Below are 17,946 nucleotides of genomic sequence, written 5' to 3'. Positions count from 1 at the left end.
CGACTGACTCCCTCTTCGCTTCCCCCACTGAACTTAGGCCGCGTGCGGGCCAGGCCTTTGTGTTCCTCACTGCTGCGTCCCCAGAACTTCGAACAGTGCCCAGCAAGTAAACACTTGTTGGCCGTCTAAGACAGGCTCACAGTTTGGGAAGGCTAAAGAAAGCTTCCGCGACCACTGGTCCTCACGCGCGTGGACCGCTGCGGACACCGGCCGCGGCTCCCACGCACAGCCCGGCGCCCGGCAGGGCACCGACCGAGTCCGTGCACGGCAACGCGTCGGGCGCAGGTGTGAAATGGGCGAGTCAGCAGTCAAGTCACAGATACCTCTCTCGCTTTTTAATCTGTCGAGGATCTCGGACTTGTCTGTTAGGTCGGATTTTAGGGCCGTCTCGAGCTGAGCGATCTGCACTTGCAGCTGCTGTTCCTTCAACTTCCACTGCTCCTCCGGGGCGGGGCTGAAGGCGCTGCAAAACACACGTGACAGGCGAGGAGCGCTGGGACGTCGGCTCCGACCGAAAATACGAGAGAGAGAAAAGCTTTTGGTGGCGCAGAGACCACTGTCCTCACGTCTCAGGAATTGGGCAAACATGTGCCGGTCTGCTGCTGCTGAGACCCAGGCGCCTCTCTCGGGCTGCGGTTGGGGAACATGAAAGAGCCCGTGGGACGCGCGGGGGAGCTGGCCTTAATTTAGAGCCCGGAGTCGTCGGGGGAGTTGGCAGCGCGCAGCGCTGCTGGGGCGGGCGGAGGAATCCAGACGCGGTGCTGTGCGCGCGCCAGGGGACGCCGGGCTCCAGCCCTCGGCGGGCGGGGCCGCCGGGCCCTTCCCTCCCACGCACCGGCCCTCTCCCTGCGGAGCTGGGGGCCTGGTCTTTAACTCGGGGACCTGGGATAATGACACAGTCACAAAAGCCTGGCCTCTGAGCGACAGCAGACTGAATGACAAGGCGGCAAATCTGATAGTAAGAAATAGTGATAAGGCTGTTTTTGTCCTAAAAAAAAAACAAAACAAAAAGCGCCAGAACAAAGAGAGCAAGTTTGAAGGGCAACACGTGACCCGGGGAAAACCCAGTGAGAACAGCATTACCCCTCAGTGATTAAAAAAGTGCAGCGGTTTCAACTCCTGCTGAAGTCCACCACTGACCAAGCCTGCAAGGGCCAGCTGGAGGAGAACCAGTAAACCGGACACAGGAGATGCGCACGCCCCACGTTCGTCCAGGCCGGTGGTGCCCGAATGCTGGCCTCCGCTAAATGCTGGTGCTGGGCCCGAGACTCGGAGGACGCTGGGGGAGATCTGAAAACGAAGATCCCGGGGCCCAGGAATTCCTGTGTTTCTAAACCTCCCAGGTGATAGCCAGGTTTTGGAAAAACGGATCTTGATCTGTATTTCAGCAGAAAACTATTATCTGTGAAGCTTGATATGACTGAATAATTATCAGCAGCTTTGACCTTTCTACGTATTTGAAACCCAGTCAATGAAACAAAAATGTATAAAATCTGGTTTTGTACTGATGATGAAGTAAATGAAAGAGAAACCTGTTACTGAAAATTGCCCTTAATGTTGCTCCCAGCTAGTCTTGAGGTTTGGGGTTTTTTTCCCCCCAAAAAGGGATACATTTCTGGGAGGCATAGCTTCCAAAAGAAAAAAACATCAACTGTGCTTTCATTACATTTTGAATGTTTTTGTTGCGTTTAAAATAACATGGCCTTAGCAATGAATGAAACTCGAGAAGTTTTTCTCAATGTGACATCTGCTTCATCTATCGATGTCTTCCTTCCACATATGGAGCCTTAAAAAAACACGTGGGTCTGATATGCCGATATTTTAAATTAATTTTTAAAAAGGTACAATTACCTAGACTTAAATGAGATCTAAATACAATACGTACTTTAAATACTAAGGAACATTCCTTTACATTTTCATTTTCAAATAAAGAACAGATATAATTTCTGTGTCTGGTCCAATTATGTCTACCAAACGCATACATATATATGCATGTGAGTTTATGTGTGTGTGTGTGTGTCTCGTATTATTAAAAACATGTACTACCCAGGAAAAAAATTAGCATGATGAAACGGGCACAACTGTACATGATATCAGACACCAGAAATTAGAAACAGTGGTGTTCCAATAGCATTAGTACCAGCAGAGAGATCACCAACAGTTAATCTGGCAGAAACATCAGAAGCTGTATGTGTTTAAATTAAGAACAATTTAGCAGCCTGGTTTTTCCAAACCCACAAAATGCTAGTGTAAATCAGCATAAGTCAGTCTGAATTTAGGGCATGGCTATCTTCCCCCTGGATTTCGGATTACATTCCACTGGAGTTTCACGAGGAATTCCTTTGGAGGTTACTGTGCCCCTCGGTGCTTGGAGCCATCTGTGTGGCTATCAGTGGGAGCCACATCTGCCTCCGTTTTCCCTGTGGAGGCTGCGTGCACGATTACATCTGCATGAGAGACCAGGCTTGGAGAGCCTTCTATTCGTGGAAATGTTTCTGCGTGTTGCCTACGGTGGCAGCTGAGGGGACGGCAGCTGGCCTTTGTGCGCGTTTCCCAGTCACACTGTGTTGCGGGGGTGACCACGTGTCCGTGTGCAGTGGTGGGCCCGCTGGTGCTGGTGCCCGCGGGCACGTCCACTGCGGCCACGGGCCAGCGTCTTACAGACACACACCCCTGACCAGCAGCTGGGGAATCCATCCCTACCCTCGGGAGTCCTTCCTCAGGGGAGGAACCCCACTTCCTCCGTGTTCAAGGGCACCCTGATGAGACGGGGCAGTGTGAGCTCTGAATCACCCCTGGAGAAGGCCACGGGGACTTTGGTTAGGCCCTGATGGAAAAGAAATGCGTGTCTACACCAGGCTGCTTCCCTTGCTGGAGGAGAAACGATGGCCCAAACGTCCTCGTTTCCTGTCTGGGACGCACCGGTCACGTGAGCTTCCGTGGTCCCTGGCACAGGCAGGTGCTCAGGTGACAGCGGTGGGACACAGAGAGTCTGTGGGTGGTGAGCACTGTTCCTGAAAATTGTGGGTGTTAGATGACTCTCATGCTGTAAAAACTTCATGCACCTAAGTCTTAAAATGGTTAATACCATCTTCAAAAACTACACTAACTCTTCTTTTCACAACAGGCATTAGAGCAGTGTCTCTGGGGAGTTGATATCTTAAAATCACCTTCAGGGGATTCTGTGGCTCCGCCCCCAAACTGCCTGGATCCGAGCTGGAAGGCAGGCGTTGGAGCGGTTTCAGAGGGGCAGGGAGACCCACATTCTCTGCTTTCCAGGTTACTCACACACACGACAGTGGAAGGACAACTGCATTCACTAACGACATCACCCTAGCCACTACACTGACTTCAAAAATGGGACACAGCTTTTACTGCTTTATCCTATGGGGTTTCTCTCTAACCAAATACAACGATTTAATTGCAAAAAATTTATTCTGAATTTTTAAATTGGCTTTTCTTAAGGCTGCGCTTATTTCTTGGCATTGTATCAAGAATGTTTAGCGTATTAGAAAAGGCTCATACCAGATACTAGCATGAGGGTTTTATCTTACCAGATGATTTCTAGTATGTCACATGTCAAGTAATAAACACATTCAAAATTTCATCTGAGAAAGGAAGATGAGAACGCAATCTGCAAATCACATTTCTCTCCTGAAAGCCGGCCAGTTTTGGATAACAAACAAATGCTCTCCTCTTAAAAACATGCTATCCCTGCGACTAACCCAGCAGAGCGCGTGCAGCTTGTGAGAGCACTAGCTGTTGGCGATGGTGAGCGCCAGGGACACGCAGCACGACTGCCGTGAGGAATCTTAGGAATGGTATTTGCAGTCTGTTGAGTTTTTGTTGGGTTTTGTAGATTCTCCAACTTCTGAAAACGTATATTTAAAAAAAACGCGTCAGAGAATTTTATAGCTCTGTTTACTCCTACGTGTGCGTGCGGGGTTTCGTGCGTGACGTGATTTTTTGCAACACAAAACGTTATGACACTCATTACACACATTTGCTTCCGGCTGCCTGACACAGAGTCACGTGTAAGCAGCATAATGAAGTCTGCTGAGTATAGCAGAAAAGACGTAGCTTGAGCATAAAGCATAGAAGAAAAAAACACTCAAAGTTATATTTATACTCTTAGATCACCATCTAATATGGGTAGATAAAGTTTCGTGGTGATAAAGTAAATATGAGAAAAACATGTCGTTCTAAAAATTCCATGTATGCATTATCCCCAGCTAAGCGTTGTGTTCCAAAAGAGTACGTTCAGTAAATCCCCTAATTGGGGGGAAGCAGAAAATGTACAAGTAATGGCCAAATGGCACTTATTTTCTTGCAGTAAGACTATGTTAAATTACTTGAAATTACAAGATGTTGAAGATAAAAATCAAGAAAAATTTCTGAACGTATGACAGTTCTGTTATTCCACGAATGTTTCCCTTTTGAATGCACAAGTTCCCAGGCCAAGAACAGTCAGGGAAATAGTGAAGCACAGCGGGGAAAAACCAAGTTTTAGAATCAGAAGAATCAGGTGGAAGTCGTGTGCCAGAGTCTCAGCAATGCGGTAAGACCGAACGAGCCCTGGTGTTGCTGAGTCTCAGTTCCCTCGTTCATGAAACGGGAGGGGAACATTCGCCCCACCATATGACATGGTGGTTGTGCAATCAGTGTGATGGAACTTGGATTTTTCAAGTACACAACTACAATACTAAATACTTAGGACATATCAACATAAACCTCCGTGCTGTTTTACAGAGATGGAAATATAAAACAAGAGGTGTAAGAAGTGCTTCAGGTAAAATTAACCAGGCCGATGAGAGGGGCCAGCACACAGCCCCGAGGCCAAAGGCGCACAAGGGGGCTGCAGTCAGACCCCACAGAGAGGCTGCTGGCCGGCAGCTCCTTGCTGGAGAGCCCCAGATACTCTCTGAGCTGTGGCCCGAACCTGCCGTTTGTAACAACCCTCAGTACAATGAGCCACTGTGCAAGGATCATCAGCTTTCGTGGGTCAACGACATGGATAATGCATACCACTGGAATGATGCCTAACATTAATTTATTTTCAAAGCAAAAATGAATAACGACCTATCACTACACTCTTTAGGTATGGCTTGTTTAATTTAAAAATATAAATTTAGTTTACAAAACATGAAATGTACAGATAAAAAGTTAAAGATATCTCTGTAGCTGACTACTTTCTGATGGATCCATGGAAGCAACTGTTGCATCTGCTCCAACAGATGTCCTTCAGTATTCAGAAAGTGTGCTTTCATGTAAACGTGTATTTATCGTTTATCAGCGTCATGTACGAAACCCACACACACACACATACACAGACAGCTGCATCACTAACTACACTTAGCTGTGGAGCGGAAGTCTCTTTCTAACAGTAGAAGGGATTAAGTTTTTAAACACCTTAATTATACAGCAGATAAACAATAACACTGAAACAGCTCCTTAAAATGTGGCATGAGATAAAGATGCTCGAGTTTCTCTGTAGAGGGAGCAGAGACACTAAGAGGGGAACGCCCTCGCCTCCATCAGAGAGCGCCCCTCAGCGTACGGGCTGGGCAGCCCGGTGGGGAGAACGAGGGCTTGGGGGGACCCAGACAGGTCCACACGCAAGCTCTGCTACGCCACAGCTTCAAGGAGGTGGGCAAGCTACTTCATTCTGTTTCATTTTCACTGTCTGCGAAATGGGCACTTACAATGCCCACACCTCCAGGCTGCTGTAAGGCATTTAAATAATGCGTGCAGAGCGGTCAGTACAGTCCCTACTAGCTTTGGTCTGTGTTCAGTAAACGGAAACAGTTGTTACTAGTGACAGTGATAGGGTTTTCTCAGTAACACATCACCACTCAGGTTAAAAAACGTATTGCCAATGCCCCCAAAAGCGCATTTTCTTCTATAATATATATAAATACATATGTCACAACATACATTTCTTGCAATCATCTGTAGCTAATTCTTTAATACATATTAGATGTTCTGACACCCGATGCTTTGATAGAAAAGATCTCAAGACAAGAGAATGAGAGAACACACGGAATCAGATTTACCTGTGGTAAAGTTTATCATAGTTTTCCTTTAAAAGTTCCCGCTCCTTTTCTAAATCATTAATTCTATCTTGCAGCTAAAATGAAAATCACACATTAGGCGGTTATCACACAAAATCACAGGGTTCAAAGCACGCGAGAGGAGGCTAGCAAGTCTCGGTCTTACCCCTGTCAGCTGCAGCTGCTAACTAGTCCCCTTACACTGTCTGCATCTAATTCAGCACTGATCCCGCTCCCCCCACCCCCCGAAATCAATAGATCTGTTTTAATTTAGTAGAAACGTGTGCACTACTTTACGGCAACCTGTTCCAAAACTCAATAAAGACTGTGTTAAAAGCTTGCTGTTAAGTCTGGGAAAACATAATATTTTTTCCTTCTTCCCAGCGAATTTCATCTTTATATTCATTTTGCATTAATTTCCAATTGGCCCATTAAAAAGAAAAAGGATTAACTTTACTTTTATTTATGGCTCACAGAAATTTTGTCAGTCACTGTTTACTCTGACGACGTAACTTCTCACATTACCTGGAGTTTACAAAGAGCCAGTAGCACATCTTTTAAATATATGAACGAAAAAATAAAACCGTATACCTTGTTTTATCCCAAAGAATATTTTCAGAAATTAACTTGGGATAAAAATTATCTTTATGACTAACATGTAGCCTTCTGTATTTATTCAGCGGCATATTTTGTAGTTACAAGCTTTCCCCATGGATCAGAGTACTCTTAAAATTCATTTCCGTTCTCAGAATTTCCCCTTGGTGCCGGCATGAGCCCTGGTGAGAGATTCTCCCGAGATGAGAACAGAATGGGGGCATCTCATCCGCCTCCCGCTCTCTGAGAGCCAGTGTCACGGACTACAGACAGAGGCTTTAGAAGCTGGGAGACACGAGCAGCAACAATAACGGGGAGATGAGCTTTCACATGACTTCTTAGAAAAGAAAATAATTTCACAAAATTGCTCCTATTGCAAAATACAACACCCTTTTCCTCAGAAACAAACACATCCCTGTAACTTTGTTTTGGCGTGGCAAATGACTAATAAACTGTAAAAACGGAGAAAGTTAAGTTCCACACGTCATTTGGCATCTGTTTCAAAACGTTTTCTTTTTCCTCAAAGATCCTTAATTCTCATGTAAACAATGGCTATGGCTCTCGGTACATTTGCAAGTATTTTTAAAAAAATTTTTTTAACTTTATGAATTTTTAAGTTTATTGATTTGAGAGAGCGAGAGAGAGAGAGAAACACTGATTTGCTGTTCCACTTACTGATGCATTCATTGGCTGCCTCATGTGTGTGCCCTGACTGGGGATCGAACCCGCCACCGCGGCACACCCGGACAGCACTGTAGTGAACTGAGCGAACGGGCCAGGGCTGCTGGCAGGCTGCCGGCAGGTGTTCTGGGCACTGCTTTGCCGTCCACATAACGTGCCAACTACACTGCGCTGTGCTTAATGTGCCGTGTGTGTAGCTTAGGATTTTTAAGTACGTATGATATTTGAAATGTCTCCACTTTACTTTTTCAAAACCGGGACAGAGACGTCGTAACGCAGCGGGTGCCGGGCACGCGGAGGCTCACCTCGTCCGCCCTCTGCTCAGAGAAGGCCCGGGCGTGCAGCTGCTTCTCCAGGCTGCAGCACCTGGAGCGCTGCTCCTTCAGCTGCTTGTTCAGCTCCTCTCCACTGGCCATCAAGGCGTCGTGGCTGATCCTGAGGGTTTTCTGCTTCTAAAAACAAACAGACAAAAAATCTTCTCAAAATTATGTTTGGATTCTGATCTGAATACAATTCTATGAGTACACTGGCCCCTGAAGTTCACGTCACACAGCTGGCTCTTCGCCTCGCAGACAGCGTCTGTGCACTTGGCCGTGAGACCCCCCCAGCCCAGGCGCATGCATCATTGGGGAGGAAACTCAGGGCCCGCCGGGCACGGAGTCGAGTGACGCGAGCTGTTCTCGCTCTTTTTAAAACTTCTGCCTCGAGTTTCACCTGCGGACAGTGACCAGCGAGTGAGTCAGCTCTAACAACCGACTCTTCCTCCTGCTGCTGCGCCTACAGCGGTCGGAACCTGTGTCCGGCGACGCTGCTCCCGGGGGCAAAGGTCTGTGCCGACCACAGGCGGAAGCCACACGCCACCACAACAGACCAACAGCCTCGGGAAGCCAGCTTCTAATTTCAATTAAGTTAAAATTTTCAATTCAGTAAAACAGTTAGTGAAGTCTTCTCAATTTTTAGGGTGTCCGTTTACGAATATTTTCAATTCAATTTTATATACTTAAACCCCACATCTTTTATAAATAAGAAAGGTGATTACGTTCAAGTCTTTCCAGAGACCCCACGACCATGCCATGCATGCCTCGCCTGCTAATGAAATCTCCTGCGTCCCACTGCGGTTCTTCAGTCACGTAACAGAAACACGTACTGAGCTACTCGAGTCCAGTTTTGTTAATCCTGGTGTGATTATGAAACGCTACCTTTGAAGCTTTCTCCGGCCTTCCCACCTCATTGAGGCTGTCGGTCTGACCCCCTCGATTCTCTACCCAGTGCCATTCCCCAAACCTGTGCCCCAGCAGACACTTGTGAGTGCTGGTATTTCAGCAAAGTCCTGGCACCACTGTGCAACGGCGACCAAAACAAGTCCGTGGTAAGAGAATAAATCACTTTTTAATTCCTCCCTTAATTCCGCACGGTAGAAGCGGTTTTCAGCTACACGTGGACCTAATCTCCCTCTTCCTCCAGTGCGGAGACAGCATGCTGTCATTCCCATCCCAGTGAGTCTCCTCGCTTTCATGAACTGTCTCGCTCAAAGAAGAGGTGGGCATTCAGGTGACCCTATGCTTCGCATCGATGTACTGCTTTCCTTGTCCCAGGACTTCAGAGAAGGCACAGTGTCTCCCCTGGACCATGGGGGACACGTTCCAATACCTCGGTGATTTCAATGCTGAAACCACAGAGAGTGCCAAACATGAGATACACTACGTTTTTCCCCTGTAGACACATACCTATGAAAGCTGTAAATTATAAATCAGGCACAGTTAAATACCATCGACAGTAACGAGGAGCACAGCAGAACAACGATAACAGTGCACTACAATGAAAGTTATGTGAACGTGGCCTCTGTCCTTCTCTCTGGTAACCCAGATGGCTCCTAAGTGACTAAGAGGCAGGAGACACAGGAGGCGCGGATACGCAGGACGAAGGGATGATCCCCATCCCAGGTGGGCGGGACCAGGTGGACAGCCCAAAATTTCATCATGCTACTCAGAACAGTATGCAATTTAAAACTTAGGATTTGTTTATTTCTGGAATTCTCCATTTGGTATTTCTGGAACGTGGCTCGCCGTGGATAGCCGAAACCATGGAAAACGAGACTGCAGAAAACGGGGCCACTGAACTGGGGAACACAAGTGCTGCTCGTGGGGAGTGTTTTGGGCTTGTTAGTTCCGGAACCGGTGTTAGCTGCACAGCACCAACAAAGCCCTCTGATGGTGCAGCCACAGTCCTGTGCAGACGCAGCCCCGTGTGGCCACGGCCCCATGTGGACACAGCCCCGTACGGACACAGCAGCCCTCTGTGGACACAGCCCCGTGTGGCCATGGCCCCGTGCGGACAGTAATGGGGTGACGAGCTCCGAGCGCCGTTGACCTGCGTGGTCCAGGTGTAGAATGAATGCACGAAGGGTTGGCATGACGGATACCCACATATTTTAGTGGCAAAACAAAGCAAAACACCACATCAAAGAAAGACTTAACAAAACCTGACTGATCATTGGCCTATTCGTAACCTTAGTCTTTCCTGGGTAGTTCATAAGTGCTTAGAACTGAAGATACATGCAAGCGCCTCTAAACGGTGAGTGCTCTGTGCCCACAGAGTTAAAGATAAACCTTCTTAACACGAGATGGTTTATGAGAAATGTGTTTGTCATTTTAAGATGACACAGATATTTGTAAAAAGTCCAACCACTTGGTCATTTCTTTAAGTATGAAGTTATAAATAACAGATAATATATAAAGTGAAATTATACAAAATTGGGAATAAAAATAGTCATCTTTGCTTTTTAGTTTTATGGCCATTATACTTAAAAATATGCAACATGAATACTGTTTTGGACATTTGTATGTATGTATCACCATAATAAAGTAAATTAACACAGTACCTCTTGAAGCTGAATGAATTTTCCTTCCATCACCGAAAGGGCATTGCTTTTCTCCACGAGTTGCTTATGAAGCTTGATCATTTCTACGTTGTCCCGAATGTTTGACCTGTAATGACGTGTTCAAGAAAGAGAGAGACAGGAAAAAATACAGGGCAAAAGTGAACAAATCTGTCATGGAATCACAATTTTTCATGGAATGTTACCTAAAAAAAAATGTACACACTTACAGATCAGTCACCAAGATTCTCAGTTTATTATATACTTAGGATTAGATTATTTAAAACCAACTAATAGCTACATGGAACCCTATAAACGCAAAGACTCCCAGGATCCGAAGGGAGCCCCAGATGCAATGACTTGTGTCACCCGCGCGGTGACTGACAACACGGATTCCGTGTCACTTCCCAGTGTCCTGAGAGACGGCGTAGGGGACGTCGGTCTCTGCACAGAAACGGCCCCACCCCCAGACGTGGGATCACCAGAGACCTTTCCCTCTTCGGAAAAAACACGCAGCACAGCCGCTCATCTCCCCACCACGCCCTCGAAACAAATGGCATCGCAAGATTACCATTTATTGGCGTTTCCTCCTGGAGTTTGAACTTTTCAAAACATTTCTAAAAAAAGTGGCTTAGCATTTTATACTAATAATGCCCAAAGCTGGCATTTAAATCCGTTGCACATGTGCCTTCAGCTGTAAGAGATCGTGTAACGTCCACGGGGTACCCAGAAACCCTATCTGCTGCGGTGCGAGTCTGTGCTTTTCCTGCCGAGATTAAAGCAGATGCAGAATTTAACAGGAAGATCTCATTAAAGGTTAATCACAGATCTAAATGAATACCTGTTCTCAAAAGGCATTTATTTTCCTGACGGAGAAACCGAGTTCCTTAATTTAATACATTTTATATTCAGAAGTATCTTTGAAAATGTGAAGCTCGGTTTTAAGGCTTTGTATTTTAAGGGAAATAAACAGACACAATTTAAGTCCAGAAAACTTTCTCTGTATTTAAAGTAAGTGATTTTGCTTCCCAAACCTATCTAGAGCACACATATTGGAAAAATTGTCACACTGCCCTACTGGAACCAGGAGACGAACTACAAAGCCCACACATCTGTAAACCAGCTGAGGACTTGAAATACTTAATTTTCCTCTTTGATATTTGAAAGTTCATTGCGTTTTGGCATTGGGCAGTCAGTTGTCCTCACACAGAGGACAAACAAGTCCAAGAACCTGGATCTTGCCCAGGGCACAGCCTTAACACAATGTTAAAATAACCGTGTGTCTAAAACATATTATCTAGTAGTTCTGAGCACACCCTCACCAGTGCACTCGCGGTCCTTCCCCTTGCATTAGCTCTACTCACTGCGACAGTACTGTTATCTTTACCCACTAGCGATAGTAGCAACACTGCTATCTTACCCACTGAAGATAATACCACTACCTTTACTAGAAAAGTGTGATATGGAGAAAAATATATTTTATAGATCTAAAGAAAATATCCACTTTTTTCACATTTAAAAGTCAAAATATGATTTATCTGTTTCCCCCCAAATTACCCGGTTTGGCCACTCGACAGTGAGTGACACTTGCTGACCTGGAAGAACAGAACGGCGTTCAAATAATTTCAGACCTTTTCTTATATTTTCAGTTGTTTCTGATATTTCGTTTTTCTTATTCTTGAGTATGTTAAATATTTTCAAGAAGATATATAGAGTGGGGGAAAAGTAAGTTTATTGTTGTTTGTGTGGAAAATAATACAGTAATTAATAAATAATAATACAAGAATAAACTCTGTGTTTCCTGTAGTCACAGCTGAACATTTGCTTTTGCCCCGCACTGTGTATGTCAAGTACATTTAAATACGAACTATTGTTTAATGACAGTAACAGCAGAGAATGAAGCCCCAATTACCCGCTGGGCCACATAGGGTCCCAGAAACAACAGATGCTAATTTTGAGTTTTCTTTGTATGGCAAAGGCCAGTAAGTATCTCAAAAACTTTCAGTGGCTTAATTGGTGGACGTTTTCTTGAATATTTTCCTAAACTGCTTGGGGTTTAGACTTTTCGAAGTACTGCCAAGGACAGTGACGTGGTATTTTGTACTAACAACGCCCCCAAAGCGGGCACAAATGACAACCTAAGTAGGACTTAGAAGCCAGCGACAGTCCTGTGGTGCTTCACAGAGTCGGTCCGCGGAACAGGACACCTGCCCGGGGCCACAGGAAGCGCCGGCGGGTCTTTACCAGTCCTGCTGCAGGGCCGGTCTGGGGGCTGTCGACAACGTATCAGCCGTCACTGCGACCAGACGTGGGTGCGGACAAGGCTGTCTGTCCTCCCACAGCGCTGGCCCAGGGGTGCGGAGGACAGCGGAGGTAAGAGCGACCATGTGGTGGCTGTGGGCTGGCTTTAGGAAGGCCTACAGTGAAGAAGCCTCTCCAGCCCGATCGCCAGCTGACCATGTTTATGGGGACAAGATGCGGTAAAAAAAAAAAATAAAATGAGGGTGGAGTGAGAGAGAGGAGACGAAAGGCCAGGCCACACGAAGCTGACCAGGGACGCGAGAAGGGGGCTGCGTGCGGGTAGGAGGGAGCGGGAGCCCCCCCCTCTGCTGCCTCGGGCTGCTCTCCTCTGCAGAGAGGGGTCAGGCCAGGTGAACGGCGAAGGTTTAAGGGACCTCCGCACTGTACTGTCCTGCCCCGTTCCACACACAGTGACGGGGACATCGTATCGCATCTTCAGGGCGATGACGTTCTAACTGCAGGAACGACACCCAGCCCTGACTGCCGCAGCTCCGTGGGTCGGGCATTGCTCTGCAAACGGAGGGGTCACTGGTCGGGGCGCGTAGGGAAGACAACTTACCAACGCTTCTCTCACACATCCGTGTTCCTCTCCCTCTCTTTCTCCCTCCCTTCCCTCCTCTCTAATAAGTGAATAAAATCTTAAAAAATAAATAATCCATAGTAAAAACGTTCAGATGAACTCTGACAGCCATGTACCACTGCATACACACTGCATTACACATGGTGAAATGATTTGCAAACAGGTATCTACCAGGCATCTCAACTAAATTCTTTGTAAAAATGAATTTCTCAACAAGGATTTTGAAAAAAAATACGAACATTAAGTTGGAAAATAGTTTCATTTCTTCCTTTTCTCTTTTTAACAGACATATTATTTACAATTATGATAAAATCTTCTAAAACTCTGGAAAGACTTGTTGGCCCACCTCACGGTTAAGAACAAACTGAAATAAATTAGATTTTATGTTGAAAAAGTAACACAGCTCAACAACCTGTGTGCCAAGTTTCTCTCGTAATCTGAAACAGTCCAGCAAGCAGTAAGCTCTGAAGAGGGGATTCCTAATGCGAGCCCTGAAAACACGGACCTCCAGTTTTGCTGCGGGGCGCCATCGCAGCTCTAGGAACGCCCGGCCCTCGATTCACTGGGGGAGGGAGACTTTCAGAGGCACGACGTAATATGTACGGTCTACTATGAAATCCCAAGGAGAAACAGAATCTTTGCCTCGGTGGCTTTCTTATACCTCATTTCCCAGGCACACAACTCCCTCGACACCCCCCCGCCCCTGCAACCCCCAAAGACGTTTCCTTCTCTGCTACAGTGAGAGTGATGAATGCTAAAAGATCCTCTTAATTTAAAAAAAATATTTTATTGGTTGCGCTATTACAGTGGTCCCATTTTCCCTTTATTCCCCTCCTCCCCCCACCCCCCACTTAGTTCGTGTCCATGGCTTGTACATATAAGTTCTTTGGCGTCTACACTTCCTATACTCTTCTTAACCTCCCTGTCTGTTTTGTACCTACATTTATGCTACTGATTCCCTGCACCTTTTGTCCCATTCTGTCCCCTCTCCCTCCCCACTGATAACCCCCCATGTGATCTCCATTTCTGTGATTCTGTTCCTATTCTAGTTCTTCGCTTAGTTTGTTTTTGGTTTTGCATTTTTTTAGGTTTGGTTGTTGATCATTGTGAGTTTGTCGTCATTTTGCTGTTCAAACTTTTGATCATGTTCTTTTTTCTTAGGTAAGTCCCTTTAACATTTCATATAATAAGGGCTTAGAGATGATGAATTCTGTTAACTTGACCTTATCTGGGAAGCACTTTATCTGCCCTTCCATTCTAAATGATAGCTTTGCTGCATAGAGTAATCTTGAATGTAGATTCTTGCCTTTCATGACTTTGAATACTTCTTTCTAGCCCCTTCTCGCTCACAAGGTTTCTTTTGAGAAATCAGCTGACAGTCTTACGGGCACTCCTTCGTAGGTAACTCACTCCTTCTCTTCATTTTTGGGTCGTGTAATTATGATGTGCCTTGGTGTGTTGCTCCTTGGGTCCAACTTCTTTGGGACTCTCTGAGCTTCCTGGACTTCCTGGAAGTCTATTTCCTTTGCCAGTTTGGGGAAGTTCTCCTTCATTATTTTTTCAAATAAGTTTTCAATTTCTTGCTCTTCCTCTTCTCCTTCTGGCACCCCTATGATTCATATGTTGGAATGTTTAAAGTTGTTCCAGAGGTTCGTAAGCCTCTCCTCATTTTTTTGAATTCTTCCTTCTTCATTCCGTTCTGGTTCAATGTTTATTTCTTCCTTCTGGTCCACACCGTTGATTTGAGTCCCAGTTTCCTTCCCGTCACTGTTGGCTCCCTATACATTTTTTTTTATTTCACTTTTCATAGCCTTCATTTTTTTCTTCTAATTTGTGACCATACTCAACCAGTTCTGTGAGCATCCTGATCACCAGTGTTTTGGACTGTGCATCTGATAGGTCGGCTGTCTCTTCATCGCTTAGTTGTATTCGTTCTGGAGTTTTGATCTCTTCTTTCATTTAGACCATTTTTTTTGGTCTTGACACACCTGTTACGTATGAGGGGCGGAGCCTTAGGTGTTCACCTGGGCGGGGCAACCCACGTGGCTGCGTTGTGATGATTATATGGGGGAGGGTCCGAGAGGGATCAGTGAGGCTTGTTCCGCTCTCTGCCTGATTTCAATCACTTTCCCCGTTCCCCACCAGCAAAGTGGGCCCTTCTGGTGCTGATTCCCAGGTGGGTGGGCTTGTGTATGTTCTAGGACCCTGTAGGTCTCTCCAACGAGCTTTTCTGTGAGGCCGGGAGTTTCTCTCCCTGCACCTCAACCCCCACAGGTGTTTCTAGTCAGAGGTCTGAGGCTTTATTTCCCCATGCTGGGACCCTGGGTTGTGGGTCTGTCTCGCTCCCCAGTTGTTCCTCCCGGTTTCTCCGCACACAAATGTGGGTCCCCTGCTCCACCAGGCACGTCTCACTGGGTCCACCAGCCGCCACCTTGCAGTGAGTCCTCTCCGCCCGGCCTACCGGTCTGGATGAGTATTTCTTCTTGAATTCCGTGGCTCGATTTTCTGTCAGTTCTGGTTGCTTTTTGTTTTTGAATTTGTTGTTGTCCTGCTTCTGGTTGTGCGAGGAGGCACAGTGTATCCACCTATGCCTCCATCTTGGCCAGAAGTCCCTCTTTTATTTTGAGGTGCAATGTTATAATCTAGTACTCAACACCAGTCAGAAGAGGAGGCTGTCGAGTCCAGACGCTAGGCTGTGAGCCTCAGGAAAGTAGTTACGTAAGGTATGTATGAGATAGAGAGGCTCTTTTTGAGTAATAGTTTCAGGCTGACTAAATTTGGGGGCAAAAGTTGGAAACGACCTTAGGAGTAAACACTGCACATTGTTTTTGAACAGCAGAGCCATCCTGTATGCGCACCGTTGAAGGGAATGGGGGTCATTCGGCGCTTCTGTTAGGGATACACAGGTGACGATCGCCAGGAGGCAACCCTGCTGGAGAGGGTCACAGGAGGTTGCTGGTAAATTCAATGGAGTGAGTTTCACTGAACGCTGATGAAAGTCTGTTGGAAAGGTAACGGGGCCACTCAAAGCTGCCATGAGCTTGCGGGCGAGCATACCGCTCCCTGGTCTGAGACTGCACAGAGGGAAACGCTTGTCTGTACGTGTTTATTTGCCTGTGGGTGATATCTTTCTTGTGGCGTTGGGTCAAAATATAGATCAGAACTTGGTATTTTCTCTCTCTCAACACCCACAGGACATGTGGGGGGCAGTGGGGCGGAGCTCTCGCACCCCCCTGACGGTGGGGGGCGCCCTCCCCGGGGCCGGCGGGGCCAGCAGGAGGCCGAGCCCTGACCCATCCCGTCCAGGGGCCATTCTGAGGCTCGGGTCTCATGGATCACAACTGGGAACAGGAATCTGAGAATGATGTTCGATATATTAAAAAATTCCGATGGGAAATGTGGATTTATTGGCAATTCGTGGCAAAAATGAGCTGAAGTATTGTTTTTGTCTCTTGATGAAATTACACCTACTAACAACACAGGTTATTCCACAATTATCGGAAGCAATAGTTGGTATCATATTGTCCTTAAAAACAACTAATTAAGTTAATACTGCTTATTTAGTAGGAAAAAATATGTCAGAAACACAAGGTCCCTAGGAACACAAGTGGCTGTTGCTTGAGAGGCAGGAAGCCACTTGCCCGTTTCCATCTTCACGTCATACAGGTGTCGAGGGGCTACCTGAGGCTAAGGAAAGCCCCCAGGTGAGGGAGCCAGCACTGCAGTTGGGTCCTGAGAGAGATTCCTCCCCCTCTCTGAGCCGCTTCCTTCCTCGGAGACGTTCCTGAGCTGCGGCTCTCCCTGCACTCCCACGTCTGTGCCAACAGGTGAGTCACTGTTACTTGTGACCATTTCTGTGGTTTGTGTCAAGTGCTGAGAAAATACGTCAAGCTGCTATCGCAAAAAACTTCTGACATAGTGTTGATAATAAAAAGCACAGGGATAAAAAAGGGAATGTGAGTGATAGTTTTCATTGGACAAATCCTAAGGCATTCAAAACAACGGTGAGAGCTTGGTGAATATGTTTGAAGAAAAGTGACAGATGCCCTCCCTGTGTAACAGTAATATCTGCACGGGTACCCCCGGCCCCAGTTACCCTTCCCTCCGAGGACCAGATGTGCCCTCTAAGTTAGGGGGCGGGGCAATCAGGCAAATCCAAACTGAGGAACACTCTGCAAACAGCTGTCAATGGGCTGCAAGAGACTGGGGGACCACCCTAGAATAAAGGGAACCTAAAAGACGTGACAATTGAAACACAATACATGAGCCTTGACTGGACACTAGATCAAAACAAAACAGAAACAGAAACAGCTATTTAAACACAATAGCTCTGAAGGGCACTGTTGGGACAATTGGGAAGTGTGAATATGGACCGCGGGTTAGACGATGCCACTCCATCAGTCCCTGTGAAGTGCCCTGGATGTGACAGCTGCACTGTCGTGATGCAGGAGGATGTCCCTGTCCCTAGAGGATGCTCAGAAGCGCACAGAGGGCGAAGGGATCCGGGCACTCAGCTCTCAGACGTGCGGGGGGTGGGGGTGGGGGTGCGGAGAGGAGGAGGGGAAGGGAGAAGGGCTTGCGCATGCGCACGCACAGTGCATGCGGGCTTGTGTCGTTCACAGACGTGCGCAGGGGCGAAAGGCAGGTGAGTGTTCTCACTGCTCCGCGCACCGCTTTTCCCCAGGTCTGCCATTTTTCCAGATGAAAAGTGGGTGAAGAGCTTAGGCGTGCCAGGAAGCAACCCTGTGCCTGTGCGCAGAGGGGAGGCTGGAGCCCCGGAGCCGGGCTCCGTCCTACATCGCGTGGCTGCAGCAGGCCCGTTCCAGGATTTGATAGTTCGCCCTTAACCGAAGGGGACGGGC

At 46.9% G+C, this 17,946-nt stretch overlaps 1 protein-coding gene across 3 annotated transcripts in view; it reads right to left on the bottom strand.

The window, feature by feature from the left end:
• Nucleotides 1-17,946, bottom strand: part of RPGRIP1L (RPGRIP1 like) — a 90,568-nt gene that overhangs the window by 55,750 nt on the left and 16,872 nt on the right. For all 3 annotated transcript variants that reach the window (XM_045818981.1, XM_045818979.1, XM_045818980.1), the window contains exons 7-10: nucleotides 10,207-10,312; nucleotides 7,631-7,777; nucleotides 6,054-6,127; nucleotides 324-463 (exon numbers count right to left, since the gene is read on the bottom strand). In XM_045818981.1, the coding sequence (XP_045674937.1) occupies nucleotides 324-463; nucleotides 6,054-6,127; nucleotides 7,631-7,777; nucleotides 10,207-10,312 (467 nt within the window). The remainder of the gene's footprint in view (nucleotides 1-323; nucleotides 464-6,053; nucleotides 6,128-7,630; nucleotides 7,778-10,206; nucleotides 10,313-17,946) is intronic.

Source organism: Phyllostomus hastatus, unplaced genomic scaffold, assembly GCF_019186645.2.
Source record: "Phyllostomus hastatus isolate PE091 unplaced genomic scaffold, TTU_PhHast_1.1 phas_scaffold_345, whole genome shotgun sequence".
In the NCBI taxonomy this organism is placed as follows: domain Eukaryota; kingdom Metazoa; phylum Chordata; class Mammalia; order Chiroptera; family Phyllostomidae; genus Phyllostomus; species Phyllostomus hastatus.
The sequence above is the reverse complement of the archived record's forward strand: the minus strand, read 5'-3'. Positions and strand labels throughout refer to the sequence as shown.